Raw genomic sequence first — 19,178 nt, 5'->3', positions numbered from 1 at the left:
TATATAACGAAAGAGTGTTCATGTGTTCCACGACTCCTGAGGTATTCTAAAGATCATGTTCTGGTTTGTCTAATACATGTATCATTCCATAATGATCCATGAGACACTGTAGCTAGCTAGGTAACGAGATTTCTGACACTGAGATGAGTTTTTGGATCATCCTAACTCACTGAGGTTCTAGATCTCTATGCACAGTTCTGTGGGAGAACGGAAACCCTGCTACACCCTGTGCCAATCTTCTGAAGTCCTCCGCCGTTAAAGGCATGAACTCAGATAGTTCAGGAACCTGACAAACAGGGCCATTATCCACACCCTCCGAATCACCCACCGCAGGAGCACTATTGCTCCTAGCCTCAGACTATGTTCCCAGCTGCTTGCTGGCCACCGTCAAGATCATCAATAATCGGCTGGATCTTTTCCTGGAAGAACCTAGCCAGGTTCTCAGAGTTCTTGAGGGAGCTATTACATTCCTAGAGCAGTCAGGGCTGGTGACACTATTCAGAATATTAAAAATGCTTCTAGAGCTATTAGAGGCATTACAAATATGAAGGAGAAGTAGTCTGCATTAGACCTTCTAATCTCATTCTTATACTCCACAATTTGTTGTTTTCACAGCAAACTGTATGTCTCCTTGTAAACTCGCCTCCATCTCCTCTCAGCCTGTTTACACACAAGTTTCAGGTCTTTTAGTGTAGCGTTAAACCAAGGGGCAGAGGTTCTACTCTTGCATCTGTGTTAAGGATAATGTTTTTGGAACTGACCACAGCTTCAACTGGAACGGGCATCTCTTCAGCCTCTGCCTGTTTGTGGCACTGTTTTTGCAAGTACTCATCATTCCAAACTTCGAAACAGGTCTTCCGCATCCTAGCTGACTTAGCAGTGTTGCACAAATCCTTTCTACGCACACTATCCAGAGAGAGCACTTGCATTTTATGAAGATGCTTCAGAATGATGATTGACCATTACTTTCAATTAAGTCTCTCAGAAGTGTATAAATTTTACTAGTAATCGACCCTCCCACACTATTTACTGAAGCTGTGAAAGGCAAGAAGCATTGTTATCCCTAATGTGTACTCCCCCATGCTGCACCTTTGAAGGAATCTTGATTTGAGGAAGTAATGTAGACTACATAGCCATCAGAGGTCTTTCTGTCTGCCTCTGAAGTAAAACAGACTGACTTGAATACTGCAAGGTGGGCAGCAGTTGAACCCATACTTCTATTTAACAAGTTATTTCTTGGGCTCATGGTGTGAGAAGAAAATGTCCTCCGCCTCATGGGTAAGAAACTGTCAGCACTGAAATACAAACTGGCACCCAATGACTCGACATTTTTGATTGCCTATTTGAACACCTGGAGTAAAGTGGCCAAGTTTTTTTATTTTTTTGCAAAGTATACATCCCACTTTATTTCTCATGACACGGAATCAAAGAGATTTGATGCTATTGGTTGGAATTGATTTTTATTCTGGTAACCGTGGTTTCAGATTTTCCAATGCAGAATGTCTTCTGGTGGGATAGAACCATGACCTGCAACAAATTGCCAGGCTGGCTACACTACATCTGGTGTTGCATAAACCGAATCTGGCTCAGCCCTTTTAAGTTTGTTTTCACACCCAAAGATGACACAAGTAAACTTAATCCAGCCTACTAGCTCAGGAAGCAGTGCTGAATGTGAAAGATGGGTGATTGCAGCCCAGCAGGACCCCACCCAATATATAAATGATACGGTGTGAATGCTTTTGGGGTATTAACAGGAGAGCAGTGGTAAACTAAACTTGTTTAGTAATGATTTACACACTCCAGATCACTGGAAACGGAATATGTTTTTAAACATTTAGTTTAACAGTTTATTTTAAAATACAGGGGTCTAGGGCACACAATAATGGTAACATAACAGTAGTTAATAAAAAGCATCTAAGCTTTTCAATAACTGTGAAAACTGGGAAAAATATTGTAGCATCACAATTTATAGCCTTTCAATCATCTCTGTGCTATTTAAGCGCAATGCTAACTCTGGTAGATGAATAAATTATAAGCTTGAGTTTCGGATGTGGTGCGCTTACTTGGACAAAGGTTTTTTAGGTCTCGCGACCTATCGATGTGCGCAAGCGCATCGAGCGGAGCGAGAATTCAAGTGGCGAAAACATCATGAAACCAAAGGGCTTTCAGCCCCGCGGTTTTCATGCAGTTCACGTGAACCACGTGATTAAACATGCACGCGCATCGGCAACATTTCTCGATCACCCTCCCACAGGCACGCCCCCCCACCCGGCTCTCCCGCCCCCATCAGGCTTCCCTCCTAATCCGCCGCAACATTTCTCAATCACCCTCCCACAGGCACGCCCCCCCCCCCCCCCACCAGGCTCTCCCGCCCCCATCCGGCTTCCCTCCTAATCCGCCTCCCCTCGCTCGCATTCCCGCCCCCATCCAGCTTCCCTCCGCCATCTGCCTGCCACACTAGAGCTGCGGACGCCTCAATCTCCTCCCACCTCGCATGGCCGTCCTTTCTGCCCACCAGCACTTCAGTTCCGCTCTGTCTAAACCATGCCTCCTTTCTCGTCGTTGCCTCCCTCCTAAATCTTACATGGTTGTCAGCCGTCTCTCGCCACTCTTCGTCTTTACTTTTTTGTCCTGATTGCAGCCCAGCCTCTCGCAAGCCCAGCCTCTCGCATTCCCAGGCTCTCCCGCCACCATCCGGCTTCTCTCCTAATCTGCCTGCCTCCCCTCGCTAGCATTCCCGCCCCCATTCCGGCTTTTGCTTGTCGCGTCGCTGCCTTTCACCTTCCTCATGCTGTATTACTCGCATTACTTTGAGCTTAAATTATCCACTGCTCTGCACTTTGTTTGATATACCAAGAAGGCGCAGACACTCTCCTAAATCTTACGTGGTTGTCAGCCGTCTCTCGCCACTCTTCGTCTTTACTTTTTTGTCCTGATTGCTATCCTGAAACTCATAGATTTTGAAGTAGATAACTTTATTGTGCTTCATAGTCGAGCGTGACCTCTCTCCTCGCCAGATCACGGCCAACTGATCGGACTAGAACGTCTAGCTCTCACAGTAACAACAGAACATTAATTAACAAAGCTGTAATGAGATGTCCCGCTCTCCCACCCCCATCCGTCTTCCCTCCGCGCATCTCCCCACCAGGCTCTCCCGCCCCCATCCGGCTTTTGCTTGTTCTGCCAGAGGTTGTGGCGCCAGGAAGACCGCGTTTTTTTTTTAAATTGCTCGGGAAATCAGTGAGTTGAATTTGGGATTGAACAAGAAGCATCTCTGTTTCGTGCAGATTTGCGATCACGTTTAGCTCATCAGAGTAATCCTGCTTGACATCGGTTTGACTATGGTTGCCTTAACAGTTGGTATGAAATCCTGGCCCCATTGCGCGAAATAAAAACGTTCACACACGCAGCAGCGCACTGAAAAGAGCATCGATAGAAGATCTTTTCTTTCCCTGAAACGGCAGCGGTCGAAGTGTGAAAATAAAGGTATGGGATCGGGAACTATAATCTTCAATGCTTAATGGGCAGTGGGGTCCGGGTCAGTGGAGGACTGAAAGGGGCAAAATATCCTGCCATTCTTTATCTGACCTTTCGTCTGCAGCTTACGACAGATATGTGTTTCACTCGCTTGCTCAAGTGATAAAAAATTACACCCCGTATCCGCCACACATGTAGTAGTGCAGAATCCAGTGCACTCCTGACACGCATCGCCCCGTACTCCCCATGGACATTTTATTATGCTCTTCACCACGCATCCCTTGGTGCACGCCATCTTGTTGTCTGCGGCTCCATAGCCTTGTGTGCCTCGTGCTGCTCTTAGTTATCTTTTTCTTTCACTCCTCATGCTTGGCGCATGTGTGGTAATAATATGCTGGCATACATGCAAGGGCTTACATGTGTTTAGTTGGCCTGTGTGCATGCTCTCTGTACGTTTGTATCAGCATATGTGCCCCTATGTGTGTGCACTACACAAAAGCCACATATATTGGCTTTGTTAATGTTAATTTGCTTTGTTTTATTTTCCTCTTGTCTTTTTTGGTTACCTACATTCACATGTTCACGGACTACAGTTGTTGGAAAGGTTAAAATCACCTCGCTGATATTTTGAATTCCCTATGGCTTTTTTTCTATTCTTTTAATTAAAAATGTTCGAACTTTAGTTGCTTATGATCTGAAGTGATTTTTTTTAATTAAAAACTAAAATTGCCATTTTTATTGCCCTTCTTCTCTGTGTTGTACCGCTGAAACGACCTTCTTTCACTCCAAAGGCTAGTTGCATGTAAAGTGTTGTCTCTGTTTATCTCCCTTTTTTAATCCATTTTCATACGACAATTTAATCACAAGCAAATGTACTGTAATATTCACTTCACTACCGGTTTGTTACCTGAGGAGTTGTCGTACATCTTTCCGTCCCAAACTGCTGCCTAAATTATTTTGTGCATTTTCCACATAAAAAAAATAATCAATTTACCATTCGGTGTGCCAGCTGAATTTGTTTCCATTGTCTCACATACCCAACATTGACTTAAGATACTGGTTTATTTTTACAACAATAAAGATGTTCCTCGCATATTGATAAAGTACCCTGAGCAAAGTTGTATTTGCTATCTATCACTCTTTTACTGCATTTGCAGCTTTTATCTCCTCCTCTGCGAGCTTTCCAATCGTTCCTGCCCTACCTCCCCCATTTCATTTGTTTCCTGTCTCTTCATTGCTTGCCCGTCCCCCAAACCCTGTGCCTTGCTACGGTTTTCAGACTGCCGATTCTGCTGTGAAACCACTGTTTTGCCCTGCCTGTGTTTATGCTGCATGAGTTGTTTTTAACCCTGCAACAACCTTAATTGCTGGGGGTTATATACAAGGGTATGGTCGGTGCTTAGGGGCTACATGTCTGTGGCCAGCTCACCATGATTAAAAAAATAAATATTCATTAAAAGGGAAATCACCCATGCAAGCCCACTATCACCCACGCAACACCACACTCACCCACGCAACCCCACTCACCCACGCAACCCCACTAATCCACGCAACCCCACTCATCCCCACTCACCCACGCAACCCCACTCACCCACGCAACCCCACTCACCCACGCAACCCCACTCACCCACGCAACGCCACTCCCCCACGCAACGCCACTCACCCACGCAACGCCACTCACCCACGCAACGCCACTCGCACACGCAACGCCACTCGCACACGCAACGCCACTCGCACACGCTACGCCACTCGCACACGCTACGCCACTCGCACACGCTACGCCACTCGCAACGCCACTCACACAGCCAATAGGTCTCGCAGTAGGAAAGTTGGAGCCATTACAATTGCAAATACCAATGCCTTTTATTTCTTTTTCATTTTAAAAACATAAAGGGCTTTTTCATTTACAAAACCAATAGCTCCAACTTTCCTACTGCGAGACCTATTGGCAACGCCAGTGCTTGTTTGTTGTCTATTTGCAATACCTTGGACAGCTGTTTTTGAGCACAAGGCTGAGATTATATTAGAGAACGCAATCTTGGTACCAGTTAGGGAAGGCAGAATAGAATACGTCGGTCTTTCTGGATGCTTCTTCAGTCGAAATGGAATCCCTTGTCGTGGTCCTCTGGATCAGTCTGTGACCTGGATGAAGTTTATTTACTGCCTAAGTGGTCACATGGCAGTCCTTACATATTGTATCTTATCTAAGATGGAATTTGCAGTGGTACCTTAATGTTTTGACATAATCATATACTTCAGTGGATGTACTAATAGGTAAAAATGTGTTCATATAGACTGTTATTTGAGTTATGGTTGTTATATGACCTTGAAAATGAAATTTCAATGATGATGCCCCACTGGGGGTTTAGTTGTCTAGCTCTCAATGACTGGACACTTTCAAGGTTCTTAAAGATAGGCACTGATATCTGCGGCAAAGGCAGACATGTTGATTCTGCATAATTTGATGGAAAATAGCAACCACCATTGGCGCTGCCCTCCTCCCCATTTCTGTGCCAGGAGGTCCTTCTCCCCACAAATCTCCTTTGTACCCTCCTGCATCTCTGCCCCCCAGACCTCTGGGCAGGCCCCCTGCCTTCTCTGGCTCTCTCCAGGCTCTTCTCTTCGAATGTCTGTCACCACCTTGCAGTGTATTGTATGTAGCGTTTCTATTGCGCTTTCCTGCCCCTTGACGTTTACTCCTCTGTGTGACCCTCTACCGCCGAACACCCACTCACCCCCCGCCTCCTTCCTTCAACCACTACTGCCCCCCTGTTTTCATTCTCACACCTGTCCCTGATCTCGTCTCAGCCAGAGTACTCATTTCCACTTTCTGCATCCTCGGGTGTCTCTCTAAATCAGTCTAATCTCTCTAATCGCCCTCTAAATCTCACTCTAAATCTTTCTCTTTCTCTCTAAATCTCTTTAAATCTTTTTCTCTGAATCTCTCCCTCTCTCTAAATCTCGCTCTTTAAATCTCGCTCTTTAAATCTCGCTCTCTAAATCTCGCTCTCTAAATCTCGCTCTCTAAATCTCGCTCTCTAAATCTCGCTCTCTAAATCTCGCTCTCTAAATCTCGCTCTCTAAATCTCGCTCTCTAAATCTCGCTCTCTAAATCTCGCTCTCTTTCTCTCTTTCTCTCTTGCTCTCTTGCTCTCTTGCTCTCTTTCGCTCTCTTTCGCTCTTTCTCTCTTGCTCTCTTTCGCTCTCTTTCGCTCTCTTTCGCTCTCTCTTTCGCTCTCTCTTCTGCTCTCTCTCTCTTCCGCTCTCTCTCTCTTCCGCTCTCTCTCTCTTCCGCTCTCTCTCTCTTCCGCTCTCTCTCTCTTCCGCGCTCTCTCTCTCTTCCGCTCTCTCTCTTCCGCTCTCTTTCGCTCTCGCCCTCTTTCGCTCTCTCCCTCTTTCGCTCTCTCCCTCTTTCGCTCTCTCCCTCTTTCGCTCTCTCCCTCTTTCGCTCTCTCCCTCTTTCGCTCTCTCCCTCTTTCGCTCTCTCTCCCTTTTGCTCTCTCTCTCTCTTTTGCTCTCTCTCTCTCTCTTTTGCGCTCTCTCTCTCTTTTGCGCTCTCTCTCTCTCTCTTTCGCTCTCTCTGGTCGGTTGACATGCTAGCTGTCTATTTGGGAGTAGGACGTAGCTGATACTCCACAGTTACTATGTAACCAAGCTTTGGCATAGCCAATAGGTCTCGCTTTTGGGACCTTATAAGTATTTAGTTATGCAGAACAATATCCTTGGTGCAACATCAACCGTTGCATGGCTAAACACGTATAAGGACTCCAAGGCAAGACTTATTGGCTATGTCAATGCTTGTTTTTACATGATTCGATCCTGAAGAAAGATGCGGACTCAAATCTGTACTTAATTCCAGGAAAACGATGGCTGGAGGCATCCAGGTTGAACCTGTGGGATGCCTTTAAGTCAGTCCTCCACGGTCACTGTATTTAGCTAAAGGTAAATCTACGGAAGATGCTGCACCTCTATAAAGATCAATTAAAGCAGGACTTGAAGGCAACGAAGGTAAACAATATGGTGGCCCCCTTCCCTGGGTTGAAACAGCACTTGGGGGTGAATTGAGGGCCTTAGAAATAAACCTGGTGTAATGTCTCTCGTACGATTAAACAAAACATGCAATACGTGCAGGACAATATAGTGGGAGAATATCGGACATGACAATACCGACAAAAACAAGAGAAAGGCTATGCCAAAGCATTTGGCACCAGTCCAGTGATGCTGACTACTGCTAATCACCGATCATCATTTTACAAATTCTAAATGACTTTTCATTCAGATGAGATGCTATTCGCTAGCACATAACCTGAGCATCAGAGGCAATCTCTTCAATCCCCCATAACAGAAGATGATGTTAAGATTTCCATTCAGTTCCCGGACCTGGTGGGTTTACAGGGGGATTCTACAAAACGTTATCTCCTCTGTTACTCCTGCACCTCACTGAACTATTTAATGCTTTTCTTGTTTGTTTTTAAGGTGCAGGATTCCCACCAATTTTGTCAGAGGCGATTGTCTCCCTCGTCCACAAACGAGGAAAATACGGCCAACTTTGAGCCTCCTATACCCTCATCGCACTTATCGATTTGGATGTTAAAATCTATTCTAAAATTCTAGCGACATAACTGAAAGATATTTATCCATACTTGATGCACCCTGATCTTTTCGGATGTATCTAAAATTGCCACCAGACACATAACATGTATAAGAGTCGTGTACCTGGTCAAAAAGTGCTAAAACGCTATACCATCAGTTCTGGTGACAGAGGCAGAGAAAGTCTTCAATCGGATGAACTGAAGTTTTATGGTCCAAACAATAGAAAAGTCTGAATTTGTGCTGAAATTCACTGCTGTGATTCTGTTTACATACCAACAAGCAACACCTAGAATAGCCTTAAATTGAGAGCTGTCCTGCACCCTACCCTTGAAGAGAGCCATTCGTATTCCCTTTGTGTGCTTACAGTAGTAGAGTTGGTAAGGTGTTTTGTGAGGATGGGGAAATACAGTGTTTAAATTTGTCCGGGAACTACATAAGGTGATGCTATTTGCAGACTGTATTCTGTTAATGCTTTCCAGGCCGGCAACCTCACTGTTGGGTCTGCAAGAGCAGTTACTGGTAATGAAGCAGTCTCTAGATTTAAACTAAATTGATTTTAAATCCAAAATATTTAACCTCATCCTTCCCCAAACTGAGGTAGACACGCTGAGCAGATGAACCTAGTGGCGCACTGCCTCAAAGTCCATTAAATACTGGAGTGTTAAAATTACCACTGACCTTGGAGATTTGTATAGTGCCAAGTTGTCTCCTCTGCTGTCTGCATTTAAGGCATTTGTACATATATGCAAGGCACTCCCCATTTCCTGATTAGGCAGAGTTAACTCTTGTGAAATGGCTTTACTTCCAAAAGTGCTGTATCTTTGTCAGGCGCCTATAATTAACATCCATGAGACTTTTTTTGTTTTTGTTTACATGTTCCAAAAGCGCACTGATAAAATTCATGTCAGGTGGGGAGCAGAAGTTAGATTTCCTATAAAATGACATGCTGACCTAGAGATAGGGACAGGCTAGTATTACCTCACCTGAAGTTCTGTTTTGGGCTGCACAGTTAACAGTTAGGTTGCAGAGTGGAGTAATTAGGGTGTCAGAATATCTGGTTGCACATGGGTAGTGGTGGGGTCCTTTTTGTGGAACCTTAAAAGGAAACCAAAAGGTATGTTGCTCCCTGAAGGCACTCCGGCCTTGCAACCAGGCCTCTTCTAAACCTGGCAGGATGTGGACTGCATTATGTAGGACCTTTTTTATAGTGGTGTAATTAAACCCTTTGGGAAGTTTAGTAGGAACTTTAACCTAACAGAAGGGGAAAAAATCCCAGTACACAGTTGCGTCACTGGGTGTTAGAACAAGGGGCGTCCCTTCTGCAATATGTCCTCCCAGATTTAATGTATTGAATCTCTTTATGCTCTGATATAAAATGCGGGGGAGAACTAAATCTTTGGCTGAATCATACAGTTGTTGCTTTGTCAAATCGATGTGGGAAGGACTCTCATACAGATGGAATTTTCAATGTTTGGATGGTTTGGCCGAATCCGAATACCAGTTGGTTTCTCCAATCTAGGCAGTTTTTATGCTCTTCATTTTGCCCAAATTTAACTGGTATGAAGACTGGTACTAAGAGCAAGGAACTATGATTTGCAGGGCTCAGGGTGTGATGGAGAGGGGTCCATTTTCTTTTTCTCTTTTTGGTTTTGTATGCTGTATTATGGAACCGCATAGGGAACGATGTAACAGAATGTGTTTAGCTGTCCTTCGATATTAGAGCGCTAGCAATACCTCAGCTTTCATATGCTTAAATTTCTATCCTGTTGTGATTTGCATTGATGATTAAAAATGCAATCATTGTCGGTATAAAAAAAAAAAGCCACACCGGAAATCCTCAGGTCTGCAACTTATTCCATCATTATTACATCTACCTTACATACTGTATCTCAGATCGATTTTTATAATCCTGGGAGTCCAATTAGAAAAAGTAAACACTTTCATTATATAGAAATAGAACTTGATGAGAAGTTATCTTGCTTGGTATTGGTTTCGCAGCATACATTCCTGATGAGATGAAGTTCAGAAGCAATAATCAGTTTGGCGCAGGACCTTGTTTGCAAGTCATCAGTGCCTATAAAGCAAACGTCCTGACGCCTGCTACCTATGCTGCTGAATTACGAAGAAATTAGACTTGCAGCATTTTTAAAAACCTGCCAAAAATATACATTAGAGCCCTCCAACTTTTTGGAAAACCGAGGCTGAACTAAGCTGCTGTGGCCTGATCATAGTGCTGCTATTTTAAATAATATAGAAATGCTTGAATATTGGACTGATCCCAACTCCGTGTTTTGGGACAGTTCTAAAGTTGTTAATAAGTCACCCTTAGTCTGCACCAGGGCATAATGGGCCTTGAAGGGTAGCCAACTTAAGAATGCATATTTGGGCCTCTAGCCGTGAATTAATTATGAACTTACTTATGCGCTTATATTCCGGCTAAGAGATGAGCCTTGTAACTGAAATTCCGACTAGTTATTTTGCCACACTTGACTTATTCCAGCAAATGTTCAAGCCTTATCGGGCACAGATCATGGTACGTGCAAGCTGGGTGGCCAAGAGACTGTGCTTCACGTCATGCTTATTGTATAAACACATATCCTGAAATTAAGAAGGCTGATCCCTCAGTCGTTGTTCTTGACTTACAACACAAAAAAGTGCAGTGAGGCTTTGTCACTATCTCCGAACTGACATCTCTCTTTTGCCTAGGAGGGTGGTTCTCAATCTCCTGTGCAAGAGCACTAACTAGATCCAACCTGAACTTAAGAAAACGTCCTCGCTAGAGCCTTTCAGACGTCATATATATTATTTTAATATAAAAGCTTGTGTTTTAACTTGTTTTTATAATTTGTGTTAATTAACATAATGCTTTTAGGTTTGATTTTGTATGTTGTATGGTCCTAGGCCTGAAACAATAAATTGAGGGATATACTCTATCTCCATACAAAGGTGAACAATATGGCAAGAGATGCCTTACAGAAGACTTGGAGACAGTTTGGGATTGAACCTCATAGCCAACCAGGGAGAGGGTAAGTATTGTCTAGGCTCACCAGCTTCTGTAGGGCTAGAGAAACCTTTAACTAGTTCATCTGCCTTGGGTGTGACAGAGTCTCTCAGACCTTCCCTTAGATCACCAAGGCTTCTACTTCCCGTTGACATCTAGGCATTCTATGTCCAGACATTTGATGTTGGCGTGCTCAACATCAAGGTTATCATGGGTCTCCCACTACTCGATGTCTAGGTTATGAGTCTATCGCTTGATATTGAGGAACAATTTATTGTTAGCATCCATTTCAACATTGAGAAATTCAGCTTGTTCGGTAGGGCCACATTTAGAAGCTTCTGATGTGAGGAGGTGATACTCCAATGTCTATGTGGGTCAGGGCTGCCAAGGGCTGCAAAAGCTGATCTTTCATGTAGCTTTAAAACATTGCTTGTTTGCTGCAGACAGCAGAATCCTCACCCAATGAGTGTCCACCCATACCAATGGCAGAAGATTTGCTTCAAACTCATCCAGAAAGTCCAACCATCCACAAGCGACACAACCTCCTACTGACATGCCTTACCCTCTGGTAGTAGTTTCGACCTTTTGGCAAGAATAATGACTAAGGAGGGCAGACAGAAGAGGTGTGAAAGTTCAAGCACAAGTGAACCTACAAGGAAAAAGAATAAAGGTACTTCATACCTGCCACAGCGGATAGAGGATGGGTGAGACTTTCCCTTCTCTGTAGTGAAGCGGTTAGTCTCCATTCCCGATGTTTACATAGTGTTCTGATTTCTACAGTTCATCTACCGATGTATAGGTGCACAAACAGGCTGTAAGCAAAATTTCAAGAGTGCTAGTTTCCCAGTAATCGACTTCTTTGCCATAAGGAATAATGCAATCCTTACTCTTTTGTGTCCGTGTTTCCAATGAGTTGGTAAATCCTTTCACTTTATGCCTTTCCACTGTTGCCAGACTTTCCTTAAGTGATCAGGAAAATTAGTCCAGGGAACCTGAGCAAATCAGATAGCCCACCCCTTGACAAGGAAATGTTGGGGTTCATGAACACTCTAAAAATGTTCCTTTGGCAAAGACAGTTTTTTGTTCCTAAACATGCAGAAATATCATCTACTACACTTGAAAGGGACAGCAGTCAGTATTACGCAGTTGCATGTGGCTTGCCTTTCATAGTGTATCTTGTACATGAAATGGCCCCTTCATAAAGTCACAATATAAAGTGAAGAAGTTGACCCGGAAGCAATCACACATGTGTATGGCACATTTGTGGTTTTTGAGACGTTTCTCCCAAAGCTCAAGATAGACCTGTGGTGCGTTTGTGCCCATGGTATTTGCAACCCTTCTCCATAAAACTAGTGAAGATGTGCATGGAGAAATGCAGAAGTTATATGGGAAGCTGAAATCCTCTTGATAAATGCAAAGATCTTCCAATAGTGTAAAACAAACATTTCAAAGCGGTGTTCAAAAAGGAATGATCAACTTTTATCAAACAATCAGTGCAGCAAAAATGTGTTGAGTCCTGGAAGCACAATGCATCTGGTCATGGTCCTTCCAAGAGACTCTGTTACTCTCTTCCTCACATTGCTGTTCCTACAGACACATCAAAGATCACAAATATCCCTTATTCTAGTTCCCAACTTTTTAGTTACTTTGCAGATGAAGATATTAATTAAATTATAATTGAGACTAACTGTAATCAGTTGACCTGGAAAAGAGAAGAACTAACCAAAGACGGTTCGAATGATACCTAGCAAAGAGCCCTCACTCATCTCTTGTTGACTACATCAAGCAGTGCCTTTAAGGTTCCATACCCCTCATAAAACTCCGATTGATCTTTTTCTATCACACCATCATGACCATTTTGATTGTCCCTCAGAGACTGACTTCTCTGTAGTTCTTCTGAACCTTCCGCTCTTCAGTTTTTGGTTGACGCCAACTCTGTGTGGAAGTGTGTAACATTCTGTAAGATGTGCTGGCTCCTGGGGTTCTGATAGTGGGTTGATCCAGTGGCTTCTGTTTACTAGTTCTCTCTGGGCTTTTATACCTTTTTGGGCCCTGCTACACTGGGCCTTCCTCAGTGTGAATACAAATATTTGTATATATTTTACTTGTTTAAAAAAATATATATATTTGAGTTAATCTAGCACCTAGGGTTACCTCCTCAGATTGTGTACGGGAGAATCTTTTGTGGTTCTTGTCTTATTGACCGTCATGGCTAATGCAGGTGGTCTTTGAGTTTTTCTTTTTCGTGTTAAAAAAACGTCCTCTGTGAGATGAGCTGAATCCTATCCCCAAGTCGAGGAGCGCTCTTCCCTCTTGTCTAGTGGACTAGTGTGTGTCACTTTGCACAAGACTGCGTTCACAAGTGATCTCATTCCCTTATCCTTTCAAGTACACACATTAGCAAACTTAAAACTGTTTGCTACTAATTAAAATGCAAAGCTAGGTCAGTACACATCTGTGTGGCTAGCCAGCTTCTACAAAGTAGTCTTTGCATTTGGGCAGTGAGCACACCACACTCGTCTCTCTCTTCGCTGGCGTAAGAACTATTTGAATTTCAGCTGTGCTTGGTCTTTGCCTCTCCACACATGAAGCTATTTGCATGCAGCTGCTCTAACAGCATCTGCAATCTCAAAATATCAAGAGCAACTGACTGGCCTTTTCTCTCTGTTTATGTACCAACCCCTTTTGGGGTGGCACTCTCATGTCTATAAAAGTTATACTTTCTAATCCATAGAGTCCTCCCTCGGCTCAGATTGTACCAAATCTACTAGTCTTTTAGGCATAATTTGGCGTTCATTGTCGTGGCTTTTTGATTGGTTATCTTTGGCTAGGATATTTGAAGTACACATGTGCTTCTGTTTCCCAGTTTCTAAACAATGATAAATGACCACTACAACAAATGGTACCAAAGTTGTTCCTCTTCAGAGAAACTGCTGGTTCAGCCTTAAGTAGTGTTGCCGGGTTTTCCCTTCGCAGTAAAAATGTTGGTCTCATTGCTATGTGTTCTAAGTTATAACGAGAGAAACTATGGCTACCAAATTCCAGTGCATGCCGGTAGCAGGATGGATGTCTAGCCATTGCCTGACGCTCAATGGTAACAAAACAGAGGTGCTGATTATGGGAAAGTCCATTTGTTTGGACATCTGCTTGGTGGCCTGAGACGGTGGGTCAACTACCAACCCCAAAGGTAGAAGTTAAAAACCTTGGAGTGGGGTTTGACTCCAAACTGACATTTGAGAGTCAAATCCGGAAAGTGATGGATAAATGCTTCGGGCCCTGAAAGTACTGAGCAAGATCCTTTATCTATTATCCGACAATGCAAGGAAAACAATAGTGCATGCGGTGGTCGCCTCCCAGATGGACTACGGCAATGTTATCTATTTAGGTTCATCAGAAAAGGGCTAAAGAAGCTGCAATTGATACAAAATGCTGCAGCTCGCCTAGTGATGAAATTCCCAAGAAGAACATCTATAACAAAAGCCCTGGCACACCTGCATTGGCTACCTGTAGAGAAAAGAGAACTGTTCAAGATAATGTGCTACTGCCACAGATTCTGGCGAAAAAAGGTGTGCAGTATCTCCAAGCAATGATAACCGCCTACACACCCAGCCGGGACCGTAGATCCAAAGGAAGGGCTCTGGTCATTGTACCAAGAATACATAAGGCAAGGATGGGTAGACACTCCTTTAGATTCCTGGCCGCCAAACACTGGAACACATTGTTAGCAGACATTGGAACGTATTCATGTGAAGCCACCTTCCGCAAAAAAAACAAGACTTGGCTTCTCCACCATCAAACCGGAATAGATTGTCAAGTCCTCCAATCACTTCCCATGAGCAGAGTGGTCACTCTAGACTTTCCTTTTTCTGCCTTATGATAGTATGCTTCTAGTGCTGGGACACACCGGTGGTGTAACCAAGCGCTTTATAAAGGGAATATTAAATGTAAGAAGAAAATATGGTATGGATGCATGCCATATTTGTGTAGCACAGACCTAGACGAAAGGCGGCAGAGCACTGTACAGAACCAGAGGCAAATACAGTCAAGTGATTTGAGGGTTAGCTGTGCTCTGAGTAGGAATGGACCATTCCAGATTGTGGGCGCATAAAAGGTGAAGGCCGGTTGCCTTGTTTTTTCTTTTTTGCAGGGTGAAGATGAGCTGACTGCATCTATTCCTAGAGCCTATGAAGATGGTACACATGTCACTCAGACATGGATACCTGTTAAATTGGCTTTTTAGATGGTGCAACTAGTACTAAAGATGATGCCAGCTGAAACAGGCAGCAAGTGGATTTCCATTAGGATGTGGTCATATTCCTTCAAATGATTGCTTAGGCTTTCTGTGGTGTGTAATGCTTCCTTAAGTGGGGTGTGCAATATGGAGTTTAAGAGGCTGTGAACAAGGTCTTGCAACCACTCAAAAGCAAGAGTTCAACAGCAGTTCTGAAGCAGCTTCTTCTGAGGAACTCTTTCAGTTTAGTAAAAAGCATTGGTACCTGGACAACTAATTTCTTTTGCCAATGTGCTTTTTAAGACTTGCGAAATAAGTTGACCTGAGGAATTGCCAATAGGAGACCGTACTGCTTATCTTCTTTGATTAGCACAATATGGCCTTCAGTTCTGATACAAATGTGCATTTTTGCTGCTATCACTGCTTATAAGAAGTCATTCACAGCCCTTATTTTTCACCAGGCCATTGGAATGAGAGCATGAAAGCTTTTTCCTCCAATAAGGTCTCTCACCATGGGAACTTATCATTGTCCTTCCCAAATTAAGAGGCCTTACATTTGAACCCATGCACCAGTCTAATATGAAACCTTTTTCGTGGAAAGACACTTTTCGTGTAGCGTTAACATTGAGAAGAACAGTGGATGGGATTTCAAGCTGTTTTTTGGAAGGAACCTTACTTGGTTTTCCACCGTATCAAGGTTTCCTTGAAAACACATCTCTTCTGCCCAAAGCCATTTTGGATGTACACATTGAAGCAGTTTCCTTTTCAACTTTTTCCAGGTCATTCATCTCCAGCAGAAACATCGCTCCAGAAAACAGTTCTGAAATATTACTTAATAAAACCAAAGGTTTTGGACAAGCGATACAGTTTGTCAATTATGGAGTAGTCTGCACCAGGTTTCCTTCTGTACACAAACCATAGCTAAATGGATAATTTACTGCATAACCACTTACTACCAAAAGGTCAACATATCCCTTCCATTTAAACCTAAGGCCAATTCTACTGGGAGGAAAGCGACTTTTGCTGCCCTGATACCAGACATTTGTAGAGCTGCTATCTGGAGATTTGTTCATGCTAAACATTACTGTATTTACTTTTACTCCAGAACAGAACCTGGTATATCAGGTTTTCTCACGTAACTTAGTTGCTTAGTAAATACTTGGTCCTCCACTGGTAGAAACCCCCCACAGATGACAATAATTGCTCCTGCTGTTCTCTTCCACTGTTTGTGGTTGTTGGAGAGAATCCCATGATGAAGGAAATTTTCTGTTTTTTCTATGACATGGACATTCTCTCTGAATCCATAAACAACCCTCCTACCTCTCAGTTTTCAATACGAATTGGCAAAAAAAGGATGCAACTGTAGTGATGATGCTACTGCATTTCCTTCGAACTTATATGTTTTTTTTATTTTGCACTGCATGATGAAAAAGACTGGCAGTTTCAGTGCTGTCATATAGGTTTGTGTGTGCTCTGCCTATTAGAGGCTATATTTGTCCTTCCTTCAAAAGGCAAGCCAGCAGAGCTTTGAACACTGTTGGTGGAAATTCTTCACTCTCGGAACTCCCTCTGTTCAATAATTGATTTTTCCAGTACACAGAGTGTAATCTAGGGCTCACCAGAAAGTTGGAGCGGTGTAATGGACCATCTTTGTGTGCCAAGCAACATCAAACCTACAAACACTGCACCCACTCTAGCCCAAACCCCAACTCTCGCCACTACATTATTCTTAGTTATATAAAATCAACAGAAAATGGGGTTGTTCCATTTTCCCACAAATTAAACAATTGTTTGTTTAGGAAATGAAATAAAAAACTTTATGTGCATTTTTGTTGCATAACCCTTCCTCCCCCGACTCACAAAACACTTTTTGGGGTAGAAGTTGCTTGGTCCTCCTGGTGGTCATTCTTTCATTTTTGTAATTGGTTACATTTATTTAGTTTTTAAATCGTTTATCAGGGAGTCACAGGATGAAAGTTGAGGGAAAATTCATAAAAAGAAAGCCCTTTTTTCATATTTTTGTGTTTACAAACAAACTTTACTCGAACCTTCAAGAAATTCATCTCATACCAGTTTCAAGTAAAAAATCTAAAATAATTTACATTTTCAGGTGTATTGGCCATAGAACCAGTGGGACTCTGGCGCCAAACTGGTGATCCCTAGGTACTGTAGATTGGGAAACTGAAAGGTGCAGCCCATTCAACTGTATGAAAAATAGTTATAATATGTAAAATTGGGTTCCTGAAAGTGTTCTGCAGTTTGCAAACCCAAGCTTAATAAAATATGCGAGTCAGTCATTATCTCTTGAATATATAATTTGCTCACTGTGTGGTTGATGGTGGTTATACTACTACTATAAAGTCAATGAAAGGATTACAATCACTGTAAATTACCAGTAGTTGAGGACCTCCTCTTGAAGTAGCAGCTCACCAACTGAGTGTGTGGTTGTAATGCTATAAAATCTATAACCCAAATTGCAAAGTCAGTGTATTGCTTTTCTCCTTTTAGGTGTGGGAGGAACTTCAGAAAATGATGATCCCTTAAGAATGGTAATGGTGCTTGCAGCAACTAACTTTCCCTGGGATATCGATGAGGCTCTTAGGCGGAGACTCGAAAAAAGAATTTACATTCCTTTACCATCAGGTAACCTAAATTAGAATGTTTGTATCTTTCTTGTGGACACTTTTTGCAGCATACATCACAGTGGCAATTGTGCCCTCAGTCTTTTGTGTCCTCAGTCTTTTTTTCCACTTAATAGTGAAAATGCCATAACTCTGACCTACCGACTTTTCCTTTTTTTTTAAATCCAATGATACATACATTTTTGCTTTATTGAACTTTCTGCCTGTCTTTTTTTATGAAGATGCATCTTTTCCTACACACCAAACCACTCCTCATTAAAGGCTTGAACGCAGTCTAAATCGCTCCACTTTGGGGTAATTTCCTGTCACAATGATCCTCTCAGGCTTGGAGCCTCCTATGAACAATTACATTTTTGTGATTTTTCCTGTCAGATGGGTATAATCTTTAAGATGGAAAGATGTTGCTTTGAAGGGAGGTAAATATTCAGAGGGCTATAGTATGTTCAGCTATTGTTGTTTTTCTACGTTCCTTTTTTTCAAGGGACATTGTGGACCCACTGGGGGCTAACGCACCAAGCAACTGAGGTGTGATCTTTCCCTTCCATCAATCCTGGTTACCCCCTCCTTGCACGCATTCTGGCCCATTAGGGGCAAAGGTGCAATTTTTCATATTCCTATCTGCAGTTATGGAGTCCTCATCCATTAAGTTTGCCTCAACATTTAGATGTTTTTGATGTTAAAACCCTCCCAATGATTACTCTTGACAGATTTCATCTTTACATGTTTGGATATAGTTATCTAGTGCTGGAATCCTAGTTGGACTGTGACCTTCGGGTTTTGAGTTATCCCTTTTAAGATGGAGTGTATGCCACTTCTGCACCAGATTCTTGTCCCTGAAAATCTTCTTTACAAGATGGACCTAAAGGCAAAATGACTCCACTCGTGTATATGTACGCCTCTGGCGGTGTTAAAACCGCAATGATACAGCTGCAGAATGCTCCTCCTCATCCTTTGGGAATACAGATTGTCATCACCCCTGTGGACCATTGGTGGATAAGGAGATTACAGACAGGCATTAAAGGTGATCTTTACTCCTGCAGTTTGTCTATTCTGTATACACTTTTCACTTTAGAGCAGCTCTTACAAAATAGGATAGTTGTATGCAAAAACCTTTCCATACCCACGCTTCAATGGACGCTATATTTAAAAAGACAGTTGTTGAGAGGTGAAACTTATCCAACAGAAAGGTTTCTAAAGGTAAGTACTTTTAGATATGTAATAGTTGCATAAAAAG

At 42.8% G+C, this 19,178-nt stretch overlaps 1 protein-coding gene across 2 annotated transcripts in view; it reads left to right on the top strand.

Moving 5' to 3' along the window:
- The window catches only part of KATNA1 (katanin catalytic subunit A1), a 223,708-nt gene that overhangs the window by 161,864 nt on the left and 42,666 nt on the right, over positions 1-19,178 (top strand). For both annotated transcript variants that reach the window (XM_086927296.1, XM_086927295.1), the window contains exon 9: positions 17,811-17,945. In XM_086927296.1, coding sequence (XP_086783422.1) covers positions 17,811-17,945 — 135 coding nt within the window. The remainder of the gene's footprint in view (positions 1-17,810; positions 17,946-19,178) is intronic.

This window comes from Lissotriton vulgaris, chromosome 6 (genome assembly GCF_964263255.1).
Source record: "Lissotriton vulgaris chromosome 6, aLisVul1.2, whole genome shotgun sequence".
Taxonomy (NCBI): Eukaryota; Metazoa; Chordata; class Amphibia; order Caudata; family Salamandridae; genus Lissotriton; species Lissotriton vulgaris.
Note: the sequence above shows the minus strand (reverse complement) of the source record. Positions and strands in the feature narration are given on the sequence as shown.